This window comes from Brachycentrus maculatus, unplaced genomic scaffold (genome assembly GCF_059751285.1).
Source record: "Brachycentrus maculatus isolate JH-2025_06_01 unplaced genomic scaffold, ASM5975128v1 h1tg000089l, whole genome shotgun sequence".
NCBI lineage: Eukaryota > Metazoa > Arthropoda > Insecta > Trichoptera > Brachycentridae > Brachycentrus > Brachycentrus maculatus.
Window position 1 is genome coordinate 2,102,690 of NW_028280843.1, and position 24,897 is coordinate 2,127,586.

Consider the following 24,897-nt stretch of genomic DNA (forward strand, 5'->3'; position numbering starts at 1 on the left):
TTTATATATATATATATATGTATATATATATATATATATATATATATATATATATATATTTAAATATATATTTATATATATATATATATATATATATATATATATATATAAATATATACATATATATATATATATATATATATATATATATATACATATATATATATATATATATATATATATATATTATATATATATATATATATATATATATATTAATATATATATATATATATATATATATATATATATATATATATATATATATACATATTTATATTAAGAATGATAGATATTCTATTAATATATGAGAGTCCTTACCTTAAAATGAATTCGATTGCAAACCACACGACTACGACCGTCTCCATATAAAATAGTATTTTCCCCGCAGTTTCTTCGTACTCATCAATTGTAGAGAACACACTTAGCACCAAACACATGAACACCATTAGGAACCTGCAACAAATCAATACACAATCAATTTACTGTAATTGAAGTCTAATTATATCAATTATTCAAATGTCAAACTTTACAATTCAATGCTTAATGGCTCAGTAATTGAGTACCTCTGTTATAATCAATTACTGAGCTTAGAAAAAATTGCAAACTTATGAGTACTAATTTAAAATAATAAGCTGTATCTGGCCACGTGTGGATGTGGCTCAGTCTTGTGAAATGTAATATAAAGAAAAGTGCATAATTTAAATTTGTAGCAAAGAAAATATTTAACATGTATCAATCAACGATCCAATCGAAAATATTTGAAATGCTAAGTGACAGCAACTGTCAAGAAACATGCTGTCCGCTTTGTGTATGCGTATGCTGTCATTTTGAAATAATGATACTGCCATTGCAGTTAAAAAAATACGTTTCATCTGGTATATTACTAATTATATACAACAAGTGAGTGGTCTCTAAATCGTAGGTAGATAGGCCCTGCTTTTCTCAAATGCTGTATTTTTTAGTTACGTTGTCAAGTTTATGTAAAAATAATATTTTTTTAAAAACTGACTTGTATTGACCACATTTGGGGTAACATTGCACCGAGTGCAAAGTATCCACAAAAGGCCATAGTTAATTAATTTGATGAAAAGTCTTAAAACGGCTAATACAACTTGACATGTTTGCTAAATATCTATTGGTTTTGTGTACTTACTTAATTCCTGATGGTATATTTTTTTCAAAAATGTCAAGAACACACAAACAGCGGCCTTATGCCAGACGATACTGCGATTTTACACCGAAGAGAGTGGAGCAGTGTTTGGAGGCCATTCGAAATGGTACAATCAGTCAAAGAAAGGCTGAAGAAATTTTCAAAATCCCCAGAAGGACGATTAACTATAAGCTCAAAGGTCAGCACACAAAATCTGTGGGAAAACCTCCGATATGTGACAAGGGCGAAGAGCAATCCATCGTAAACTGCATAGTAGACATGAGTGAGTACGGTTTCCCAGTGAGTGTTTTTAACATTCGCTACATTCTAATAGCCTATTTGGATAGATTTGGCAGAAGAGTACGAATATTAAAGAACAACGTACCAGGCTCTGAATGGATAAGATCATTTTTGCAAAGACATAAAACCTTGACTGTTGCTAAAACTAGTCAGTTGCTTAATCGGTTGCCATTAAAAGCGTATGACGATGACGTGCGCCAGAGTTTTCAACAGTTTTTGGAAGAAAACAGATTCAACCCAAAGAATTCAGTCTTAAAACGCAGGAAAACGATACCGATAGAACCAGGTAAGAGCATTGCTCACGATCCAAATGTCAAAATGAACGTTGACGAGACACAAATGCTACCTGAACCAACTACATCCATGATTCCACCTTCCGCATCGAAACTTCCAGCATATCTAGCATTAACTGATTATAGTTCACACGGAAGCTTTGAGGAAGAGGGAAAAGAACAAAAACTATGACTGAAACCAGTTATCGTATTTGTTCTTCCGTTTCATTAGGACCAGTAAAAAAGAAGGTGGGAAAATATGTCGTATTTCATTATGAAGGAGAAAATTTTCCGGGACAGATTTTGGAAATAAAGAAAGACAGAGCTGTTAAATCCATGCAGGAGAGTCTCAAATCGTGGAAGTAACCGATGAAGGATGACTTTCTTCAATATTCTTGGAAGGATGTAGCGGGTTCCATAAAAGAACCGAAAATGCAATCCAAAAGAGGTTTCTTTACCGTCCCGGAACTTGACCATATTTAGACCTAATTTTATTTTATTTCCTATTACCTATGTAGTACGATATGTTTTAATATCCACCTTTTATTTTATATAATTTTAAACCTTCAGTATTGAAAAAAAAAATTTTTGTTAGATTTTTCAATATATTTTTTTTTAATTTCTATCAAGTGTCTTATTTTTCCATAATTATACAATATTATAATCTGCATTTAGTGAACTGTGAGCCAAAACCCTTCATAAGGTGCAACGAAACTTGTAGGATAGCCTTTACTTTGCATAAATTTGGATTCTAGTACGAAAAGTGTAGAGAAAATATCATGGTGCAAAGTTGTACTTTACCCCGGGATACTTTGCACCAAAATATTAAAATAAAAAAAAATACGGGCAAAATAGATAAAAATTTAAAAACGTATCAGACATGTTACAGGTATATGTGTTATTACATTGCAATAGTTGAAACCTCAGAAAAAGTAAAAAACCTGATCTGAATAGACAATTTTTTGAAAAAATGCAGTATTTTGGTGCAATGTATACCCACTTTACGGTATATATATATATATATATATATATATATATATATATATATATATATATATATATATTATATATATATATATATATATATATATATATATATATATATATATATATATATATATATATATATATATGTACATATATATATACATATAAATATATATATATATATATACATATATATATATATATAAATATATATATATATATATATATATATATATATATATATATATATATATATATATATATATATATATATATATATATATATATATATATATATATATATATATATATATATATACATATAAAGTTATTTAGCGTAGAAAATTGTATCAAATCTAAATTGTTGGAAAAAAACACAAATTTATTTAATGCGATTCTTTACGTACAAGAATACCAACCTACTTTTAGTTGTGTAATCTAAAGCATTATTTCTGCTGCTAACGTGTTGAATATTAGGTTGTATAACTTTATTTGATGTGTCTCTCTTGAAATAATTTACTTATTAATAATTTATACTTTTTGAAAAGGCGCTTTGTTTACAATTACCTGAAAATGAACTGGAATCAGTCTATGAAGTGCATTGTGTACTCAACGTATCGAGTTTCCATTGTGAATTCAGTAAATTGAAAGGAAAACTCGACAAAGCGAAAAACCGTTCTGCATCATTAGTTGTTCTTTCTCCATTAAATTCTATGCGAAAAGGTTCGTCAAGGAACAATATTTTGTGATAATATTTGCATTCAGAGTTCATATTTTGGTAGTTTTGCAAAGAACAACGAATAAAATAAACATGATAAATATAAGGCAACAGTCATTTCAAATGCTAGGAAGATTGATTTATTGTTTTCAGATAACAAAGTGAGTCTCGGTAAAATTCTTTCCGATTTTAAGGGTATGAAAATAACGTACTATTTACTGTATTTTTGTACTTTTACTTTTTTTGTTAGAACTTCTTACATTCCCGGACCTATATTGATATAAAACAATATTTTACAACCAACAAAAAATAGATTAGCATGAGTGGTCAAAGTTTGTAACTTTCAAAGCTGTATATTATATATATTCCAATGTGGGACTTTAATGCCTAAATAGTTTCAGATCAAACCTTAAATTATAACTCGAAAGTTGAAGTTTTTATATTTATTTATAACTTGGAATCCATAGCAAATAAGATGATTTAAGGAGTTATAGGGAGATTGATGCCCCTTTAAAAAATAGGAAATAATATAATTATGTTCCAAGGAGAGGAATGTTGCAAATGTTTTTCAAAAGTAAAAAGACATACCTAATGCATTTTTTACGTAGAGATTCTAATTCATTCCAGAGTCTAGTAAAGTTGGCAAAAATTAATTTCCAAAAAGTAATGAGTTTCTTTCCTCCCAGTACAGTTAGTATCCTATACTAACCTTTAATGAAAAAAGTATGGTACGTAGCTACGTACCATACTATTTTGATTAAAGGTTTATACATATTTCGAACCTACGCGTAGGCTCGAAACGCGTATGTTCGAAACGGGTAGGTTCGAAACACGTGACAGTCGGAGCAGCAAATAGTAGTAAAGGCAAAGCTAGCCTTTTCAAGAGATCTCAGATTTTCAAGTCCAACAACGTGGACCTGAGCTTCACAAGTATCTGGTCCAGACATATGTAAGAGTCTTTTGATCTTCGGCTGCAAGACATAGTGCATATGTGAAAGAGATTGAATAAGATCGGGAGCATTCAAGATGCGGAATTGTCAAATAGTGAGAATTTCCTGGAGAGACTACATTACGAACGACGAGCTCGTAAGGAGGATAAGAGAAATCAGGCACCTGTCAAACAACATATTGAAGAGCCGTGTGGAGTGGATGAGCCATGTGCTGCGGCATTAAGATCTCCTGGACGGAATGAATGATACTGAAGGGAACGAATGATTCAAAGATCGACTGGTATCCTTGCCGAGAGTATGAAGAATCTTTATTCTAGACCAAATACGCCACGATATATACTGTACCTTCCATACACAGCTGAAGGGGATGGCTGAAGACCGAACAGAGCAGAGAAAAAAATGCATGGCTTTGATCCTAACAAATCCTCAAGATTAAACTAGAGATTTAATAACAAAATAACACAAACAAAAATAATTTACAACATTCTGAGTGTGTCCAAATACTTGTTCTCAAAATCTGGCTTATCTCCAATTACAGAAGGATTCAAGAATAATGTTTCAAAATTGGGCCATATATATGAACTTCTAAGAATTTGAGTAGAGTGGTTGTCAATGACGAGTAGAAATGGTGAATATTACACGCGTGTAAAGTGATCACTTAAACCAGCCTATGACAGTCGTCAGCCCCGTAAATGCCCAGACTTCCATATTCTTCTTTATCTTTGATGAGATGTCCAAAAATAACGATAATTATAATAAAAAAATCATCATTTAAATGCGTTTGGCTTTATCATTTTAGAAATTATGACCGCGATTCTAAAATTAGGTTCAGAAATAGAGGTGGATACTTGGGTGGGAAGTTGGATTCCTGCCTGTGTTAAGCTATTAAGAAAGTTTTCTTTGTGCGGACACTGAAAGAACGCATGGTTTTCATCCCCTATATCTTGTCCACATTCGCATTATAGTAATGTGATGCACTTTATCTTATAGAGATGCACAGACAGTGAGCACTGCCCATACCTTTGGAAAAGCAAGTGGTAGCGAGTTACAGCAAGAAGTTAAAAATGTATTTTGGGTGACTAATTTCGTCCCCTTTTTTGTATTCAGATACCTCATCTGTGTTTCCTTCCCAGTGTAGCAATTAACCTTTTTGTGTTCTTTTAAATATGTCGTTATACATTATTATAATGTCATGCTGTTACGCTAATGGAGAATCCAACTTACGAATGTGCTTAAAGCTATAAATTTTAAAATGAATGTGCCATTGATATAGGCGCCTTGATTTATTATCTAGGGGGCTGCACTTGCCCTGAAATAATGTGATATTGTTTAACAAAAGCAATTATGCTACGTAACCTGTACTAGTCAATAATTATTTATTAACCACTCGCGTTTGGAGGGCTTCAAATTTTACAAACATAGCCAATTTTAAACTTTCAAGTTTAGATTAATGAGGGTTCCCGAAAATTGTTTTTAAGTTGTTTGGGAAATCCAATTCCGAAGTTAATTGGAAAGTAATTGGAAGAAATAATTGCGATAAAAGCAGACATAATTTTACTATTTATTTCAAGTTAAGAAAAGATATTTGAGAATACTAATAATTGATAGAGCTACGACATATATTTTGGTCCGCCTTCGAGGTGTAATGGTTAGCGTGTTTAGCTATCGTGCTAGTGGACCTGGGTTAGATTCCCGGGGGGGTGAAAATATTTTTTTGTAATTTTACACTCCAATATTTATTTTACCATAACCCTGAACTGGTCCCTGAAGTCCAGGAGTAATCACCTGGCCATAATGTGAGTAAGGATTAAGATAACACTGCGTCAATACAATACAGTATCCCATGCACCATTGGGTGTGGATAAGGGATATATATTTTTTTCTATTCATTAATATTATATAATTATAGTTAATATAAGATTAACGCATGATAAGATTTTTTATTGATATCTCAATCATACCATGGATAAAGAAGAATATGGAAATCTGGGCATTTACCGGGCTTACGACTTGTCATTGGCTGGTTTAAGTCATCACTTTATAAAATATAATATTCACAATTGATTTTTTTTATTGTATTGCGCTATTTTCGTAAAATATAGCTCTTGGCCGCTTATATTTATGTTTCAATTGAAACTTATCTTTAATCTTTTGTATGCTACTTCTTCCGCGATATCTTCGTTTGAAATAAGCAAGACTCAAAAACAATTTATCAGCAAACAAAAAATGCAACATTATTTTTAACACGCTTTTCCTTTTTGGTTGATAAAACCGTTTAATATCATTCGAATAAAATTGAAGGCTTTATGGTTGAAGGACGTATTTTCTGAGGCTAAAATATATGATGAGGATTAAACAAAGACAAAAGCTTTATAAAATTACACTGATGGCATCTTAAGCTTCGTTATTGCCAATAAAACATCAAACATCGTTCGAAACGAAATTCTGTGCTCGAGCGTTTATTACGAACATGAAAAGCGTATCACATCACACCCCTCAGGAGATTTAACCGAAATAATTTCGAACAAACTATAATTATTTAACTTTTTTAAATTATTTATTTAGGAACTTTCAAAATATATTCCAGTACGCATTGTACATCGTTATTTTATTAAAAATAAAAAGATTTTAATTCTAAAATGATAATCACACAAAATTAAAATCATACATCACCTGTCAATAATTAACAGCTCGGCACTTAGATATCGACTGCTCCTGTCAAATTATGAATCATCGAAAATCAAGTAAAACCAAATTGCTTTTAATAAATAACAAGCCCTGTAAATAATCGGACTTTCATAATCTTCTTCATCTTTGTTAAAAATGTAGAAATGCCGAAATTTAAAAAGTGGAGAAAACCTTGTTTTGTGAACAAGTATTTTGTCACACTCAAAACGTCGTGGATTCAAGGATACTGTAGAAAAATGTTTCTTATTTTTTCATAGTAATAAATATAGCAACTACAACAAAAAATGTTTTTTGATTATATGAATTCATTATCGCATCTTAAAATCGGTATAAGAAGTCTATGTATTTTGAATTATATTAAAATATTGTTTTTCGGGGAACATATTACTGAATTTAATACTGAAATTTTTACAATACGTAAACTACCGATTTTTTATACAATTTACGTTAATACTTGCAATATATATGCAACATATATTTAATATACAAAAGAAAAACTTCATAATGTATGCATTTTATAAATTAATGTAAAGTAAATAGCTTTTCATTAAAAAAACTAAAGATAAGATAGCAGGTGATAAATGGTTGCAACTATGGAAAATTGTCGCATTTTATGTCACTTGTTCTCTTTGTACTAGTACAATTGAACACTTTTTTTCGATGAATGAGATAAAATTTTAGCGGTAGTAACTGATTTCCCTCCATTTTATCCCTTTGTTTTCCAAACATTTGGGGGGAAACAGAGGCGGTCAAGCTCACAAATATCTACCTGTAGAGACGATACCTACATCAAAGGGTCGTAGTTTGGTGCTTACTTATAATGATTTGGTAAAATTTGCTTTGATATTCTGAGAAATTCCAATAATGGTTGTAGTAATAAAATATCACTTGGATTTTGTTAAAGGAACTGGAATAACAACATGTATAAAAATGGTTCCAAAATGTTTTTATTTATGTTAATAAATAAAATTTAAATGTTCGTTTGTTCAAAAGTTATATTTGCACGTCTTTTTATATTCTCTTTTCCTTATAACCAAACTGAGCCATAGAAACACGTGGCCTAGTACAGCTGATTTATAATAAATATTTTAAAAAATGTACAATACAACTATCTAAGAAGGTATGTATTTAATCGTTTGGATAAATTATTCGATATCAGTTCTACGTATAAAAGGTTCGATTTGATTATTAACTTAATGTAAACAATGACATTAAACTATTAAATATAATGATATGATTTAAATCATCTGATGAATAATCATTTAGAATTGACATTAACTTTTCACTTAATCACTGTGTCTTAAACAATTTATTTAATATAACAACAACAAAAAATTATCATGTTCAAATATTGTAATTAAAATTTAACTTTGTTTTAAAATCTCTATAAATATTTTATTGTAACATAATTATAATGTCTCCCTGTTTCGAAGCTAACCGCTTCTTTATCAAGACTTGATCTTCTTGATAGAGAAGCGGTTAGCTTCGAAACCGGTGGACATTATAATTAAGTTAAAATAAAATATTTAAAGTGATTTTAAACAAAGTTAAATTTTAATTATAAAATGAAAAATTACAAAGTTAGTGCTTCAAATATAAATTATACAAATATTGTATTTACCCCTAGCATATTTGTATATAATATATTGTATTATTTTTATTTTCACCTTCCTTTTCGCCTTTTTCTTTTAATTGTTTATTATTCTTCTTTTACTATTAATACATGTATCAATCTATGATTAGATAATTAAAAGATATTAATTATCGAAGAATCAAAATTTCTAACTGTATTTCTAAATAAGAACATTTTTGTGAAACGATTTATCTTTTTTGATTTTTCTCACTTGCAGAGTTCAAAGTCATAATTCATCAAAAGCATGTCTGTCGTATCGGACCAAGTCGTTCACTATTCCATGCCGGTAGTTGTAGTATCGATACCAAATTTTCTGGTGAGAATGTTGACAGTTTGAAATATGATTACTTTTCCGATCACCGGAATGAGCCAGCTCTTTAAGCTTTTCAATGTTCACGATCATCGAACATTTGTCGGAAACGTAAAATACTGTTGGAAATTTCGGATGTATTATATAAAATGGAGCTACTAGTAGTACATACATATGTTAAAGAAGTATATATGGGAATACGCTTTCAGCGCTCTACGATTAATGATTCTTGTACCGTAAAGGGGATTGAAATAACCCGCCGTTTATAAATGAGTACTTCATAAACAAGTGAGTACATACATTCTTTATTTTATATTTGTTCACTGTAACACACTTTGAAACTTTTATTAAACAAAGTCTTTTATATGGAAGTTTAACTGATTGAAGTCCTGATGGTACATAAATGGAGTTTAGGAGTCAGCGAGTGGATATTTACCCACATGATATACTGTAAATTAATTTATTTCATTTATTTTGTTTACTATATTCATACTATATTCATATAAACGAACTCTCACTGAGTTTTCCTGAGCCAAGGACACATTTTAGACAATTTATTTATATAATTATAATGAAAGATAATTGTTTATACAATTAAATATTCGTAACCAATTTTAATTCATGTTTACGATGCATGCCACATTGTGCAGTACAAAAATAAATACATTTACTCGACAAACTCAATTCTACTTATCTAATATAATAGTTATACAGTATCTAATAATATATGTAATATTATACAGTCCCGGCGCTTTGTAGCAGCTGAACGTTTTTTAGATTAGTTCTGTTTAAAAAATTAATAATTTTAGGAAATAATATGATTTACGTGGTCTATTTTAACTGATAATAAATAATATATGATGGTTGGATCACATAGTTTTTAAAGTGTGAAAATGTGCCTTTTTAAACCCTCAATTAATTTTAAATATTTGCAATCGACTTGTCACCTAAATTTTTTCCAATTTTGACCCACTTATTTACATTAAATGAATCTAAAAATTCGTATTTCACATTTTACTTTGAACTTATTTTGCAATTACTGATTTGCAAAATTAATACACGAATAACATTAAACTATAGGCTTCTCCGTGTACACATATTTACATGGTTACTCGATGTTAAATAAATGTATGACAATGATAATGACAAATAAATGACAATTTTTTATAAAAATAGGGTATTTTTGTTCGATAAAATTTGTTCACCAAGTTTGCTTATAACTGGTGGGAATACGCAAGTAACGATTTTATATTTTAAATTAAAAATAAATTTTATTAAAACGCATCCATTGTGTAATGCTGTATCAGATTGAGTTCCTACACTATATTGCACTTAGCCCTTTATTGATGAAAAATTCATTCTACTTTCGCCGTTTTACTTATTCATATACGAGTATAATACAATTACAAATCCTTCATATCTTTATACACAGTGTTATAACAATAATAATAATATGAAAATAAATAATAACGGTACATTTGTTTTAAAAATCAGGGTTAATTTAATTGTTTTAAATTTTATCAAGTTTTTTTTTATATAATTCCACCATAAATTTTCATGTCTGTCTCTTGTGACCTTCGACTAAATAGGTAGGTACTATTTACTTACAAACTGTAGTTCGTCTATAAATATCATTGCTCAAGTTTAGAAATAATTGATTGTATTGGAAAATTGACCTTAACAAAATAAAGATCGACTATCTTTCCTGATAATCGCATGAGGATAGACTGAAACAGGCGGGGAGCCATTAATACACTTTATGTTATTTTTATTACTAATTCTATCAGTCGATTCGATAAATTTGGTTGGTCAAACAAACATTTTATGGTTCGTTCTCAATTAGCGATGGTTTCGTGTGTGATATTTAATACCAATAACAATAATTACTATGACATCATGTTCATTAATTTATTAAGAAGAATGATATTCATTATATCTCAATCCATGGATAAACACAAAATGATAAAATAAATGTGTCGGGTTGTGGTTCCGTGGTTAGTATCGCGGACTCTTGAGCCAAGAGTTTCTGGGTTCAAACCCACTCTACCATAATTTGATACTTATTTTCAATAATGAGCCACCTGGGCTCACAGAAAAAGTATGATATTGAAGTGTTTTTGTAAATAATAAAAACCTAAAATGATATTTTTTTTTATGTATTAATTTTAAATCAAACACAGTTTTTTTGAGTCTACTAAGTTGTATTTTATTAACAAAAAACACATAAAAAATTATATTGTGACAACAAAAAAAAAATAAAAAAAATTTTTTTTACATAAAATAAATAAAAATTGCGCGTTGATCACACATTTCAAAAAGAAAATCAAAAGTAAAACATAAACAATAATTTATTTTTAAGTGCAATATTTCCAAAATTATTTATTTATTTGTATTGTTATCTTCATTTCATTCCGAAAAACGTTTTGGAAACACAATCGTCCCCGAAGAATGATTTAATTTTAAAATATGCAAAAATTTCACCTAATTTAAAAACCTATTTACATATCTTACTCCTTTCAACAACGTCATATATAAAAAAAACTTGATTTTTCAGGAGATAGTTTTTAAAGTTAAAAAATATAATAAAATGTATTAAGTCTAAATATCAAGCCACTTATTTAACCTTTTGCTGTGCAACAGATCTTTTTAGGTAAAACCTGAATGTTTTTTCTCCATTCGATTTTTTTTTTTTTTACAAACAATACCTTTCCTTCAAAATGTTAAAACAACACTTTCTGTCCTGTAACGAGTTAATATGTTAAAAATATGTCGCTTTTGCTGGGATATAGTACATTTTCTAGGCATTCCGAAAACATGCACAGCTGAAAATTGACGATTTTTTTTATATTTAACGTTGTTGAAAAGAGTGAGCGATATATCATTTAAATATCAATCCTTTTTTACTACAGCACGTCTGATTACAAACAGTTTGATTTTTTTCTCTTGATTTTCGTATTGTAACAAATTTAAGTAAAGAGAAAAAACACAAATTTTTGTATTGAAAATAATCTATTCAGTATGCATGGTGAATGACCTATCGCTGACAAGTACCAAACTACCTACGTTACTGTTAGTGTAACCCGAGATACGTTATTGAAGGGCAATCCAGTGCACGGCATTAATTGGACTTCGATGATGAAACCGTAATTATTGATGGATTGCGATGAAACGCAGTACTAGAGTACCTACTTTTGAAATACAGGTAAAATAAACCAATCGCGATTTTCAATATTCTTTAATATAAGAAAATTGTACGCTAAAACGGAACCTTATTTTCAAGTTTTTAAATTCAAGTATTTTAAGTTTATTTACAACATTTTGAGTGTGTCCAAATACTTGTTCACAAATCTGGATTATTCCAAAAATTTGAATTGCGTGGTTGTCAATAATGGGTAGAATTGGTGAATGTTACACGTGCGTAAAGTGATCACTTAAACCATCCTATTACGGTCGTCAACCCCGTAAATGCCCAGACTTCCAAATACTTCTTTATCTTTGACGAGATGTCAAAAATATATTTAAAGTTTATTTTCATTTTTTACTTTGTATTTCGGATCTCAATAGGAAAAAAAATATTAAATTTTTCCGCCTCCGTGGTATAAGTGTTAGCCTGTTTATCTAAAGTACCAGAGGTATCAGGTTCGATTTCCAGGGAGGGGTGAAAATAAATATTAGTGATTTTACACTCTAATATTTATTTAATACTATTACCCTGGACTAGTGCCTGAAGCGCAAGAGTGATCCCCTTGCCATCGTGTAAATAACTATCAAAATAACATTGCGTCAGTACGATGCAGTGCCATATACACCATTGGGTCACGATCAATAAACTTCTTTTGTAGAAATATAATACGTACTTCTAGAGTATTTTTCGTAATGAGGGGGGCACTCGAAGTTGCACACCTGTACTCGTACTAGCTTGTTCAAGTTATACATTGCTTATATATACACGACTGCTTTCGGAAAAATCCACTTACCAAATAATGAACTCCGTATGTAGCAAATAACTTCTAGTACCTAGTTTGTAAAAATATTTCTCACTATATTCCTTCATATACTTAAATAGTATTTTAAAGCGAAATGTGACGGTTAAATTATAATTTGTAAAACTAACCTTGGTACATTATTTTCATAAAAAACATTAAAAATTTTAAAAACATGTACGGTTTTCCTTTCTTTATTCCTAAATATAAATATTTCTATTATTCTTCTTTCTTTTAACCCTTATCTATAGAGCACTGCATCGTAGAGACGTGGTGTTATCTTAATCGCTAATTACTTACTTTATTTACTAACCTTTACAAATGAGCTTATGGTAGGATTTTTTGTTGTGAAATTCATCATACGGGTACTGGCAATAATGGAGAACTTCGCAAGCCAGTTTACATTTAATATCTGATACTATGTCGCTCAACTAAATCCATGGCTCGTATTTAAAACAGAAGGCATTGATATCGAATCCAGCGTGAGTCATTTTTACATTATAATTATTTTTAGAGCCAGTGGCACTAAATAATATCTAATATAAAAAGAAGATTCAATAACGTTATATGTATTTCAAGTGGGGCGTTGATAACGTCGAAATATGTTTTCCCAAACGTATTGGAATGATGATTCATCCAAGGTAATCCGCTCTATGAGATACACTTTGTTTTAAATTGATGTTTGAATCGTTTTTAAGAACACACACGTTGCCTTCCATTTTCTTAAATGATAGAGGCGTCATTTTGAATCACGTCTGAAGGAGTTTTCCGTAGCAGTATTATTCTACACCATTAGCAATAGTATTCTTACTTAATTTAGATTTTTGTTAATGTATACACTTTAAATTTTAAGTTTGTAATGTGTATGTTAATTATAAATAAATAAATTCAAATTGAAATTGAAAATATTGGAAATTCTAGGAGAATTTAGCAGAAATATTCTTTGGCACGAATATAATTTGAACCTGTCTTAAATGGCTTCAGCGCGTACTATTACATTTTCATGTATATTTTTTTGGTATTAACTCTTTTCTTACGAATTCTATATTTATCAAATGAGATTCGGAAGCATTGTATAGAAAATTGATTTAATCCAATTTTAATATCAAATCATTACTTAAGATAGCCAAACTATAACATTTATAACTTTCAAAATATGGTAAATATAATAGAAATTAGTGAGTACATAAATAAAATTTTATTTAACATCTTTTGGGTGCACTATTTAGATTTAGTTTTTAACTGCATCATTCTTAAGCAAAGAGTTTGTGGTTAAAGAAATGTAATGGTTAAGTATATGAAACATTTATGTATATGAACGTGTATGTTTTTTTGTCCGGTAAAGACTAAGAAGGAACACCCGATCAGTAACAAAAATCGGTGACATAGACTCAAATTTTCAGGTGCATGTTTTTTTTGTGTACGAAGTTGTGAAAATATTAGGAATATAAATTAAGCAGTCACCATTTTTTGTTTTAATAACTAGACAAACTTAGTAACATTGGATTTTACTGCAATCCAACACAAAAAATCTGAAATCGAGAACTCTGTAATTGAAAACAATAAAAATGAACTTTGAAATCGAAAAATGAAAAACTTAACAATGAAAAATTTAAAAAAATAACCAATTGTAACAAATACTTAAAAACTCTAGAATCATACACTAAAAATGAAAAAAAAAGCATTTTTTTACATTGGCTTGAAAGTCTTCCAAAAGGAAATTACTGTTGTTGGTCCGAATGAATTTATAAATCAAATTTCCAACAGTGAATTTAACACAACTTATCTCGTAGGTACCTTTTGTTGGACAGTTTCTATTAAATGATACAATCATTTTAATTACCAACTTAACCGGATAATAAAACTAGTAATTTATACAATTCTGTTGTAAAACCACCAGAAAAATTATTATCTGTGTGCTTAAAGGGTTTTTAAATAGATAATATTTATTTATATTTTAAATGGTATAAATAGAGAATATCTGTCTATATTAATATAAAAAAATACGTTTCAAAACATTAAGATAAATTGCAGATTCTTAATTTTCATCTAGTGTTCCGGTCGCTCTTAGGTAAAATCTATCTATTTTTTATTTTACTCAGTGAATACTACTAATAATGGTATGTATTTACTAAGTATAGTTTAAATTTAAAATGCACATTTTTACACAAATATTAATTTCACCACATATATATACATTTTTTCCTTCAATTAATAAAGTCATAAATTATTTCAGATTCAATTAAATCGCCACGTTATGCTTATAAGTCTACCTTATTATAATTTCATTTTAATTAAAATTTATAAGATGTGTCACTTTTGCTCTGGAAGTTCATTAACTTTCACAAGAGTTTGTTTTCAACTTATGAAATTTGGAAACGTAATTTCAAATTTACACAACAAAGTTGATATTTATCTAAGACTAACTTTTGGTAGAAAATTACATTATTTCTAAATAAAACATATAAGTTCTTAAAACAAAACAACTACAATTTTTTTTTAAAATTCTGAAAAGAAAAATTAGTGTTATCACTTTACTCTCAGGACACCTTATCGGATTGGATCAGTGTTTTATTAAATATCATAAAATATTATTAAATTTTTAAGCGTTTTTATTCTGTATTCTCGTATTTGAAATCACCCAGGTTTAGCGCCATATAAATCAATTGGAGATTTTATTAATTTTAACTAAGTGAGAGTTTTAAACTTGAGATACTCATTCATTATATAAAAGTACGAGTTTCGAATCCCGAGGGCCCTTCAATAGTCTTTTCTTTACTATTTTTTCTCTCCTACCTAATATTCCTGAAACATTTTCTTTTTCATATAGCTGTATTATCCTTTACTCTTAGGCGTCATCCTAATACAACGTGATTACGCGACCATTGTAATTTTTCACGAATTCTATTCATACGAATCCGCGATTGAACATACAGATTGGCATTTACGCGACCAAATTGGACACTTATTCGAGATCTGTATGTTTGATCCTGGATTCGTATGAATAAAATTCGTTAAAAATTCGCGAGAACGCGAGATGTATAAGGACTACCCCTGAGCATCTTATATATCACTGATATATAAGATGCTCCGGGATCAATAGGCAGGCGCCGTGGCTTAGTTGGGTAGACGCTCGACTGCGAAACTGGCGTCACGGGTTCGATTCCCGCCAATTGCCAAATGAATTCAAGAAGGATTTATTTGCAATTGGTCTGGATGTTAGTGATGTATTTTTCACATTTACATTCCCTATTAAAGATATCTAATATATATTCAATATTACCCTGGAATGGTACCTAGAGCGGAGGGCTGATCACTTTTCCACCATATGTTATGATCAAAATAACACTGGGTTTGAAGAAGAATATCCCATCAAATATATTTCGCTCCTAGATTCAAGAATTTGAAACGCAGGACCCGTGTTAATACGATGACCAGAATAAAAAAAAAATTACCAAAAAATAAGATAAAGGGATGGGATCCAAATATTTTTATATGCTTTATTACTGTAAAGAATGTGGGTTTGTCGCTAACATGGTGGTGAGAATAGCATCCCACAAACGTGTAAATACCCACGTTGTCTGGCAAGCGTCATTCTATATAGCATAGTCTTTCCTTTAAAGCAGTCACTCACTCAGTCAGTCACTCACAGAGCTCCTAGTAACTTAAATATAGAATAAACCAAAGTCAAAGAATTAGGAATCTATGTATTGATTTTAAATCAAACACAGATTTTTTGAGTCTACTATAGCTACATAAGGACCGTAGTCCATTTGATCTTCACATTCGTTTGATAATGCCCTAACAAGGCGAAACAATTGTCACAATATTATTTTTTTATGTGTTTTTGTTAATAAAATACAACTTAGTAGACTCAAAAAATCTGTGTTTGATTTAAAGTTAATACATAAATTAAAATAGAGTTCTACAAATTAAACGCCAAATCAATAAATAATTAGCAATTTTTTACTGTTCATCTTTCACAACCAGAACCCATAATAATTGCGATACCACATTTAACGGGAAACTTTGGGAATCGCACCGATAATGTGACACTTGTACACATGGCTGATAGTAAAAACTGCAAAGCCGGTATTGGCGTCGTGCCCTAACTCAAAGTGGGTGCAAAATCGCGGTGAGTCGACAGTTACCGAGAAACGTTTAGTTGTCGCCATACTTCTCACATCACACAATGGCGGCACTAAACAGCCCGTTCGGCGGGACATTAAATCGTCACAACTGAATGAATTCGAGAGCAGAAAGGCCTCGCGGTAGGTGGGTGATTCTGGATTTTGGAAATTAGCAATTCGAGACTTGAGAGAACGTTTACAAAACTTTCCTGGCACATGTTCATTAATTTGCAAACTCATTTTCCAATAAATAATTATTGGAGAATGACACAGCAGCAGTCAATATCATTTCAAATATTCGTATTACTAATGGTATATAATTTTTGTTATTTCAAATGATTTTTTTTTCAATTATTAATAATACACATCGCTTTAATCACAATGTTTGAAAATGATGTGGTATGCACCAAAACACGTGTCACAATAGATTTAAATAAATAATTGCATTTACCAAGTGAAAATTAAATTAAAAATAGATAGATATACCACAAACTGACTGCCGGATATGCATTTTACTATTAATAAGCATTATATTATTATTTTTGTTATTGCAAAAGTACATCCGTTTTCATAGTGTAATAGTAAGAACATTAGGGTAATGAAGTCATTTTCAACTCAAGGTTTTTATTTAAAATATTAGTCAGGACCGCTACCAGAAACGCATAGTTGGTCACATTATTTTTAATTTATTAACGGGGCTGACGACCGTCATAGGCTGGTTTAAGTGACCACTTTACAAACGCGTAACATTCATCAATTAATTCTACCCATTATTGACAACCACACTACTCAAATTCTTGGAAGCTCTAGATATATATGAACCATCACTAGAGACATCTATTGGTGAGATGAAAAAAAGCTTTGTATTGAGCAGAAACTCTTTTATGAGTATGTGAGGTCCGAATCCTGGATTACAATCATACACATGAGAAACGCCAGAAAATATTATTTTCATTTTTATTGTTTAAGCTTATAATTTGACCAGATAATTTATTAACAACATTTAGGGTGTGACAAATACTTGTTCAAAAAATGTGGATTATCCCCAATTACAATTGTAATTGGAGATAATCCAAATTTTGTGAACCAGTATTTGGACACACTCAAAATGGTGTATGAATATTTATATCACATCATAAGGACGCAGTAACAAAGAAACGTTCCACAAAAGGGAAAAGTAACTTATGCTAAAGCAACATCACCATAGTTATAAAAGCCTATGAAATTTTATAAAGTTAATATGATAGACTCGTAAATTGATTATTATCTCGTAAAAACATACTAGACATTAAATCCGCCTAAGCCATAAATAAAGCACTATTTAATCCTGCGCGATACTTGTGTACATAAAATAAAGCGTTCTGTAATAGAGTGTGGGCTGTGCCAACCGCCGGGTAATAGTAGTTGAGACTTAGTGCTTATTCCTAATATGTTTTCTCTAACTTTCGATGGCTTAAACTTAGGCACGAGAGTTGAAACATCAAACGATAGTTAACTTTCCTTTCAATGCTTCGAATGGATTAAATACTGACTTAATTACAAACACACTCTAAAACAATAATGTTACACAGCGCCTAAAGCGCAGTAAGAACCTGTATTAGTCATAATACTTTTATATTGGACGAATTTCTCAAGTCAGTCATTTAAACAATTATAGGAGTCATTTTCAAATTGTTTTTTGACATCTCATCAAAGATGAAGAAGAATATGGAAGTTTGTTATTGGAGATAATCCACATTTTCTGAACAAGTATTTGGACACACTCAAAATGTTGTGAATAAATCTAGTCAAATTATAAGCTTAAATAATAAAAATGAAAATGATATTTTCTGGCGTTTCTTATGTATGTGATTATAATCTACGATTCGGACCTCACATACTAACAAAAGAGTTTTTGCTCAGTAAAAAGCTTCTTTTCATCTCACCAATAGATGTCTCTAGTGAAAAGTTCTAGTGATTCAAGAACAATGTTTCAAAATTGGTTCATTTATATAGAACATCCAAGAATTTGAATAGTGTAGTTGTCAATAATGAGTAGAATTGGTGAATGTTACACGTGTGTTCAGTGATCACTTTAACCAGCCTATGACGGTCGTCAGCCCCGTAAATGCCCAGACTTCCATGTTCTTTTTCATGTTTGAAGAGATGTCAAAAAATAATAAAGGAATAACTATATCTATATAACATGTAATATCCTAACAAGATATGTATTTTTCCTATCTCCTGTAAAGGAAGGGTGATATGTGTAGTATATGGCCCGAGGTCTCCAGTTATAGATACATGTACCTCAAGGGACTCGTAATCTTACGGCAGCATGTATGCCCAAGTTTGTATGAGTACGGTAATGCAACCTGACGCCGTAGAGTATACATAGATACTCGACTGCAGAACTTGCATGGCGGGTTCAATTCCCGCCAATCGAATCAAAAAATTATATGTCTTTAAAATATGCGAATAAAAGTAGACTCACACTATAATGTGGTAGAGCACCGCCCTGGCGCCGCGCGGCCGCTCCAGGAAGTTGTAGACGCGGCTCTGCAGGCGGCGGTAGCGAGCGTCCCGGCGCGTGGCGCGGTAGCTCAGCGGGCGGCCCAGCAGCGACATCCGCGGCTCGGCCAGCCGGCCCGCGCCCGCGCCCGCGCCCGCGCCCTCCGCGGGCGAGTCGCCGCCGCCGCCGCCGCCGCCGCACTCGACGCTGCAACCGACCAAACAGATCAGTCAAAAATTCTCAAAAGCTGCACAGAGTGGCGATGAAGACGAACGGGCAACTTCGATACGTTCAAAAGATATCGACAACATTTGAACGACGTCACAAGGCTGCTCGTAGATATAAAGAGGGCAAAGTATTAGTACAATACCTTTAATTTTATCTATAGATTTGCAACCGCCACCGCACTCGATGCTGCAACCGACCAAACGACAAGATTTCGGACCCTTATCCGCACCCCAGTGGTGCATAGGGCACTGCATCATATAAACGCAGTGTTATCTTGATCGTTAACACATGAAGGAAAAGCGATCAACCCTTCGCTTCAGGTACCAGTCCAGGGTAATATTGAATAAATATTAGAGTGAAAAAATCACTTATATATTAGACCCCCCTCTGGGAAACGAACCCGGGACCTCTAGAACGGCAAGATAGAGACAACAAGTTGGATATATTTTGTATATTTAAGCATTATTAACTTTGTGACTTGGTAATATAATGCAGATTAGTTAATAATACGTTAAAATAACGAATCACGAAGTAAATGATATACATAACATACATTCATACGTACAACCCTTATTCGCCTGCGATGGTGCATAGGGCACTGTGTCATATAAATGAAGTGTTATCTTGATCACTAACACATGAAGGAAAGATGATCAGCCCTCCGCTTCAGGTACCATCGCGTGTTTAGCTACCGTGGTAGTAGTCCCGGGTTCGATTCCTACGGGGGAGGGGTGTAAATAAACTTTGGTGATTTTACGCTGTATTATTTATTTAATATTACCCTGGTCTGGTCCCTGAAGCGCAGGAATGATTACCTTGATTTCGTGTGAGTGACGATCAAGATAACACTGCGTCAATACGATGCAGTGCCCCATGCACCATTGGATGCGGCTAAGGGTTAGAATAAATTAAGGCATTAATCATGATAAAAAAGATTTAAAGAACGACGAAGTAAGTCGTGAAATTATTATGTAGCATAACCTAACATAACTTAAGTGGAAAAGCACCAAAAGAAGAAGAATCCCTCCGAGCCAATTTAGTCGACCCTTCGAGTCATATGTAACATAAATAGATCCAAAGGGACCTAGGATTTGAAACTATACATGCTTCATTTGTTCAGAACAAAGAATCTTTATTGGATAACTCTTACAGGTATTAGTTACAAACCCTTAGTTTCATATGCATAACAAGCAAATTTTAACTATGGCAAATTCGAAAAAACCCATAAACATATCACAGTCATACAGGAGAAAGTGACCAAGTGTATTTTTCACAAACCGTGATCATTTCCTGTTTGACATCTTAATAGCTTAATCTTGGCCTGAAAAAATCCCAAAGGATTTTAAACTTGTAAGTATAATATATTGACTTGTTAAAAATGACTTACTGCATTGATGTTTATTTTCTTGCCAAGCAAAAGTGACTTAAATGGCCCTCCTGAACATTTTACGTTTTGTTAGTTGGTCACTTTCTCCTGTACGACTATGATATCATACCTGACTTAATAGTATTTTGTTACTTAGATAGATTTTTTTACTTTAAGAAAAATATATTATCCTTAAATATATTCATTAACGGCCGTAGTCAATTTGTACATAATATGTAACATGTTGTATACTTTGTTGGCTCGATAAGTACTTATCTTAACACGGATGAACATATAAAAAGCAAGAAACTATGCATAAGCCTGAAATATTGTATATTGATATGGTCCACAATCATCAATCAAAACAATTTATGATAGATGTGCAAATAGTGAAATAAGGAAGTAATGCAAAGCTGAGATAAGCATTATCGTTAAAATTAAGAAAGGTGCGTTGAGATGGTTTGGATATGTAGAACGAATGAGTGAGGAAAGAACGGTAAAACAAATTTATGAGGCGAATGTAAGTGGAAAAAAGAGCAGAGGAAGACCGAGAAAAACATGGCACGATCAGGTATGCCAAATAGTTGAAAGTGGTCAGGTTAGGAGTCGTAGTGATCGGCGGGTATGTATGAGGAGATGCATGAACGTGGAAGAGGCGAAGAATGTTTGCAAAGACAGAGTGGTGTGGCGTTCTATTCTCTCTGCCTACCCCTGTGGGGAAGCGGCGTGATGGTAAGTTAGTTAGTTAATTAGTCCACAATCATTGCCGAGGTTTTCCATTCGGTGTATAGGAGTATTGAATCCAAACACTATCTGGCTGTTATTATATATTATAATAAAATATATAACGGTTTCTTTTTTTTTTCCTGAAAACTGATGTCCAGTTACGCACATTATTATATTTGTTAACCGATAATATCATTTCATAAAAGGCGTTAAGCTATCGTATTGATTTTAACCAGATTCAAAATCATACGCAGGATCTCAAGAATAGAAGCAAAATGTACAAAACACTTTTTCCAAATAAGTTTTTTTAAACGGTGAAACTCGATTAAATTAATTTTGAGTAATTCATTGGAAAGTTAAGTGTTCCCTTTGGATTAACCCAATTCATTCGTAATTACAATAAAATATAAAGTATTTCTATGAAAAGTTTTTTTCAAACAACGGCTGCGGAAGTGTAAATAATTTAAACAATTCTATGCATAGATTACAAAGCTATTTGTGAAAGTTTTCAGACTGTTTTAAGGGTAAGCACTGGTTAAAAAGTTCGGTAACAAATTAAAAGGGAAGAAAGAAGAAAGTAGCCGTGCGTTAAGAATCTACTTCCAAAATTACGATTCGTGTTAAATGGCTTTACGTTATGTTAAATGGCCTTCGAGTACATCGTTTGGAAAGTTTTAAAACTTATTGGTTAAGTATGTAATTATAATTTTCCACTCGTAGATTTCCAGTCAAGGGCATCCAATTCTTTAAGAAGGTTCTAAACAAATTTAATAATCACAACGTATATCATAATTCCCAGCTATATATATATATATATATATATATATATTATATATATATATATATATATATATATATATATATATATATATATATATATATATATATAATATATATATATATATATATATATATATATATATATATATATATATATATATATATATATATATATATATATATATATATATATATATATATATTTATATATATATATATATATATATATATATATATATATATATATATACATATATATATATATATATATATATATATGTATATAAAAAATATTGCCAAAGATAAAAATAAGATTGTAAAATAGCCTTCGTCAAACATGCACCAATCCAAGAATATTTAAAATTAACATGATTTGAACAGCGTGGTAAGTAAAATATCTTGTTAAAAACTTTATGAATACATATTTTTTTTCTCGTGATTTATTACACACGACATCATTTTTTCCAAACAAATGGCGGAACAACCCATTCATGTCATAACTGTAAGTACCATCTTAGATGACCTTTAAGAACCGCCGGGAACATTACTACATTATCCTTGAACCCTAACTGCCCATCAAATCGTCCTTAGATTAGTTCTTCTACTTTTCTCCCTCAACTAATCTGATTGTACTCCCTTTACATTAGCTGTTTTCATCAGTTTGCAGTTTTATAAATACACAATGTAGTAATTACTGTTATTTACGTTTTCATTTTATATTTTTATTCAGATAACTGTAAAAAAATCTACCTTTGAACCGTATCATATTTAGTTCGTTGAAAGATATTGCTTTTAAACAATCACTAATGTACTTATTTAAATTCTGTACAAGAAATTTTATAAAAAAAAATACAGGGTAGAATGAAGCCCAAAAAACACAATAATGTATTTTATTGATTATTTTGGTTAATTTAATATAAAAATATTATCTACTAGCTGTATCCAGCCATGCGTTGCTATAGCTCAGTCTGGTTAGATGGAAAATTAAAAAAAAAAACACAAAGCACAATTTTTTTAAGGTGAGGACTGACTGGAGTCATTTCGTCGTAACGTAATACGTAACAAGTTACGATGCGAGCATTTGTATGATCAGTAACAGCGTTCCAAGTGCTCCAACGGATGCTTGCCACGAGCGACGTTACGACGTTACGTTACGACGAAATGCTCCGGTCAGTCCCTATCTTTATATGTTTCAATTCATAATACTTGGGAAGCAATGAAAATATTAAAAATCTAAGAAACAACAATGCAATAAAAAACAGTAAGCATTGTGACAGTAACTGTCAATTTAACCCAATAATCAGTCACACTTGTGATACATATAAAAAACGCAACATGATTCGATAGATGTTCTACTTAAATCATTTACAAACATAGATTTTAGTGATTAAGATTTAATGTACTTAAATTATAACATGACCGATAACAGAAACGCTAATTACGATGTTAATACGCTAAAGCTATATTTACTAATTAGAAAAATTGCGTGCTTATTCACTAAATTAGTTTGCGTGTAAATAATGAATGGCAAAATGCTGAACTCTTAGTAATTTTACTTTATCATGCTAGAATAAATCAGCCGTAGAACCATGCTACTTTACAAGTTTCACTAGGATTCACAAAAACAATTTGTAGAAAAGTATATGGAAAATAATACCAAACTTATAAACGAATGCATAAAGGTGTCCTGGCATCAACCAGGGGCGTAAAGTGACGAAAAAGTTAAGAAGAAGAAATTAAAACGCAAGAAATATAAATGCACAAAAATATACACATTCAAAACTCAACGGCTGTGTTAATATTTACTAATAAACCAAGTGACCATAAATTTAAACATTTTACCACCCATTGTAATCGATTAGCTATTTCGAATTTTATGTTTTTTCAAAAACAGTATTATCAGAGACGTAAATGCTTTTTAAAAAACTGCATCTCTAGGCCTATATCACTCAAATTTATAAGCGCAGGCTAAAGAATCGTCACTTTTATATCATGCTTAGATTTGATTCTAATGGCAGCATCCACTCGAGTAATTAGAAAAATAAAACTTAATTACTCAACAAACTTTCGATAAAAAAGTCGCAAATATCAAAAGAGGAAGGTTGCTTTTATGATAGGTAATATAAATAAATGTTTTCTTGTCCATTTTTTTCAAAAAAAAAATAAATATACAGCATGTAAGGCC

At 30.9% G+C, this 24,897-nt stretch overlaps 1 protein-coding gene across 9 annotated transcripts in view; it reads right to left on the reverse strand.

Moving 5' to 3' along the window:
- The window catches only part of LOC148310710 (potassium voltage-gated channel subfamily KQT member 1-like), a 261,723-nt gene that overhangs the window by 162,449 nt on the left and 74,377 nt on the right, over positions 1-24,897 (reverse strand). For 8 of the 9 annotated variants that reach the window (XR_015837366.1, XM_088257926.1, XM_088257927.1 and 5 more), the window contains 2 exons: positions 19,595-19,819; positions 322-456 (listed from right to left, as the gene is read on the reverse strand). Coding sequence is in view for 8 of the 9 variants with exons in the window: in XM_088257926.1 (XP_088114052.1) it covers positions 322-456; positions 19,595-19,819 (360 nt within the window). In the remaining variant the exon portion in view is untranslated. The remainder of the gene's footprint in view (positions 1-321; positions 457-19,594; positions 19,820-24,897) is intronic. The other variant, XM_088257933.1, reaches the window with a different exon arrangement.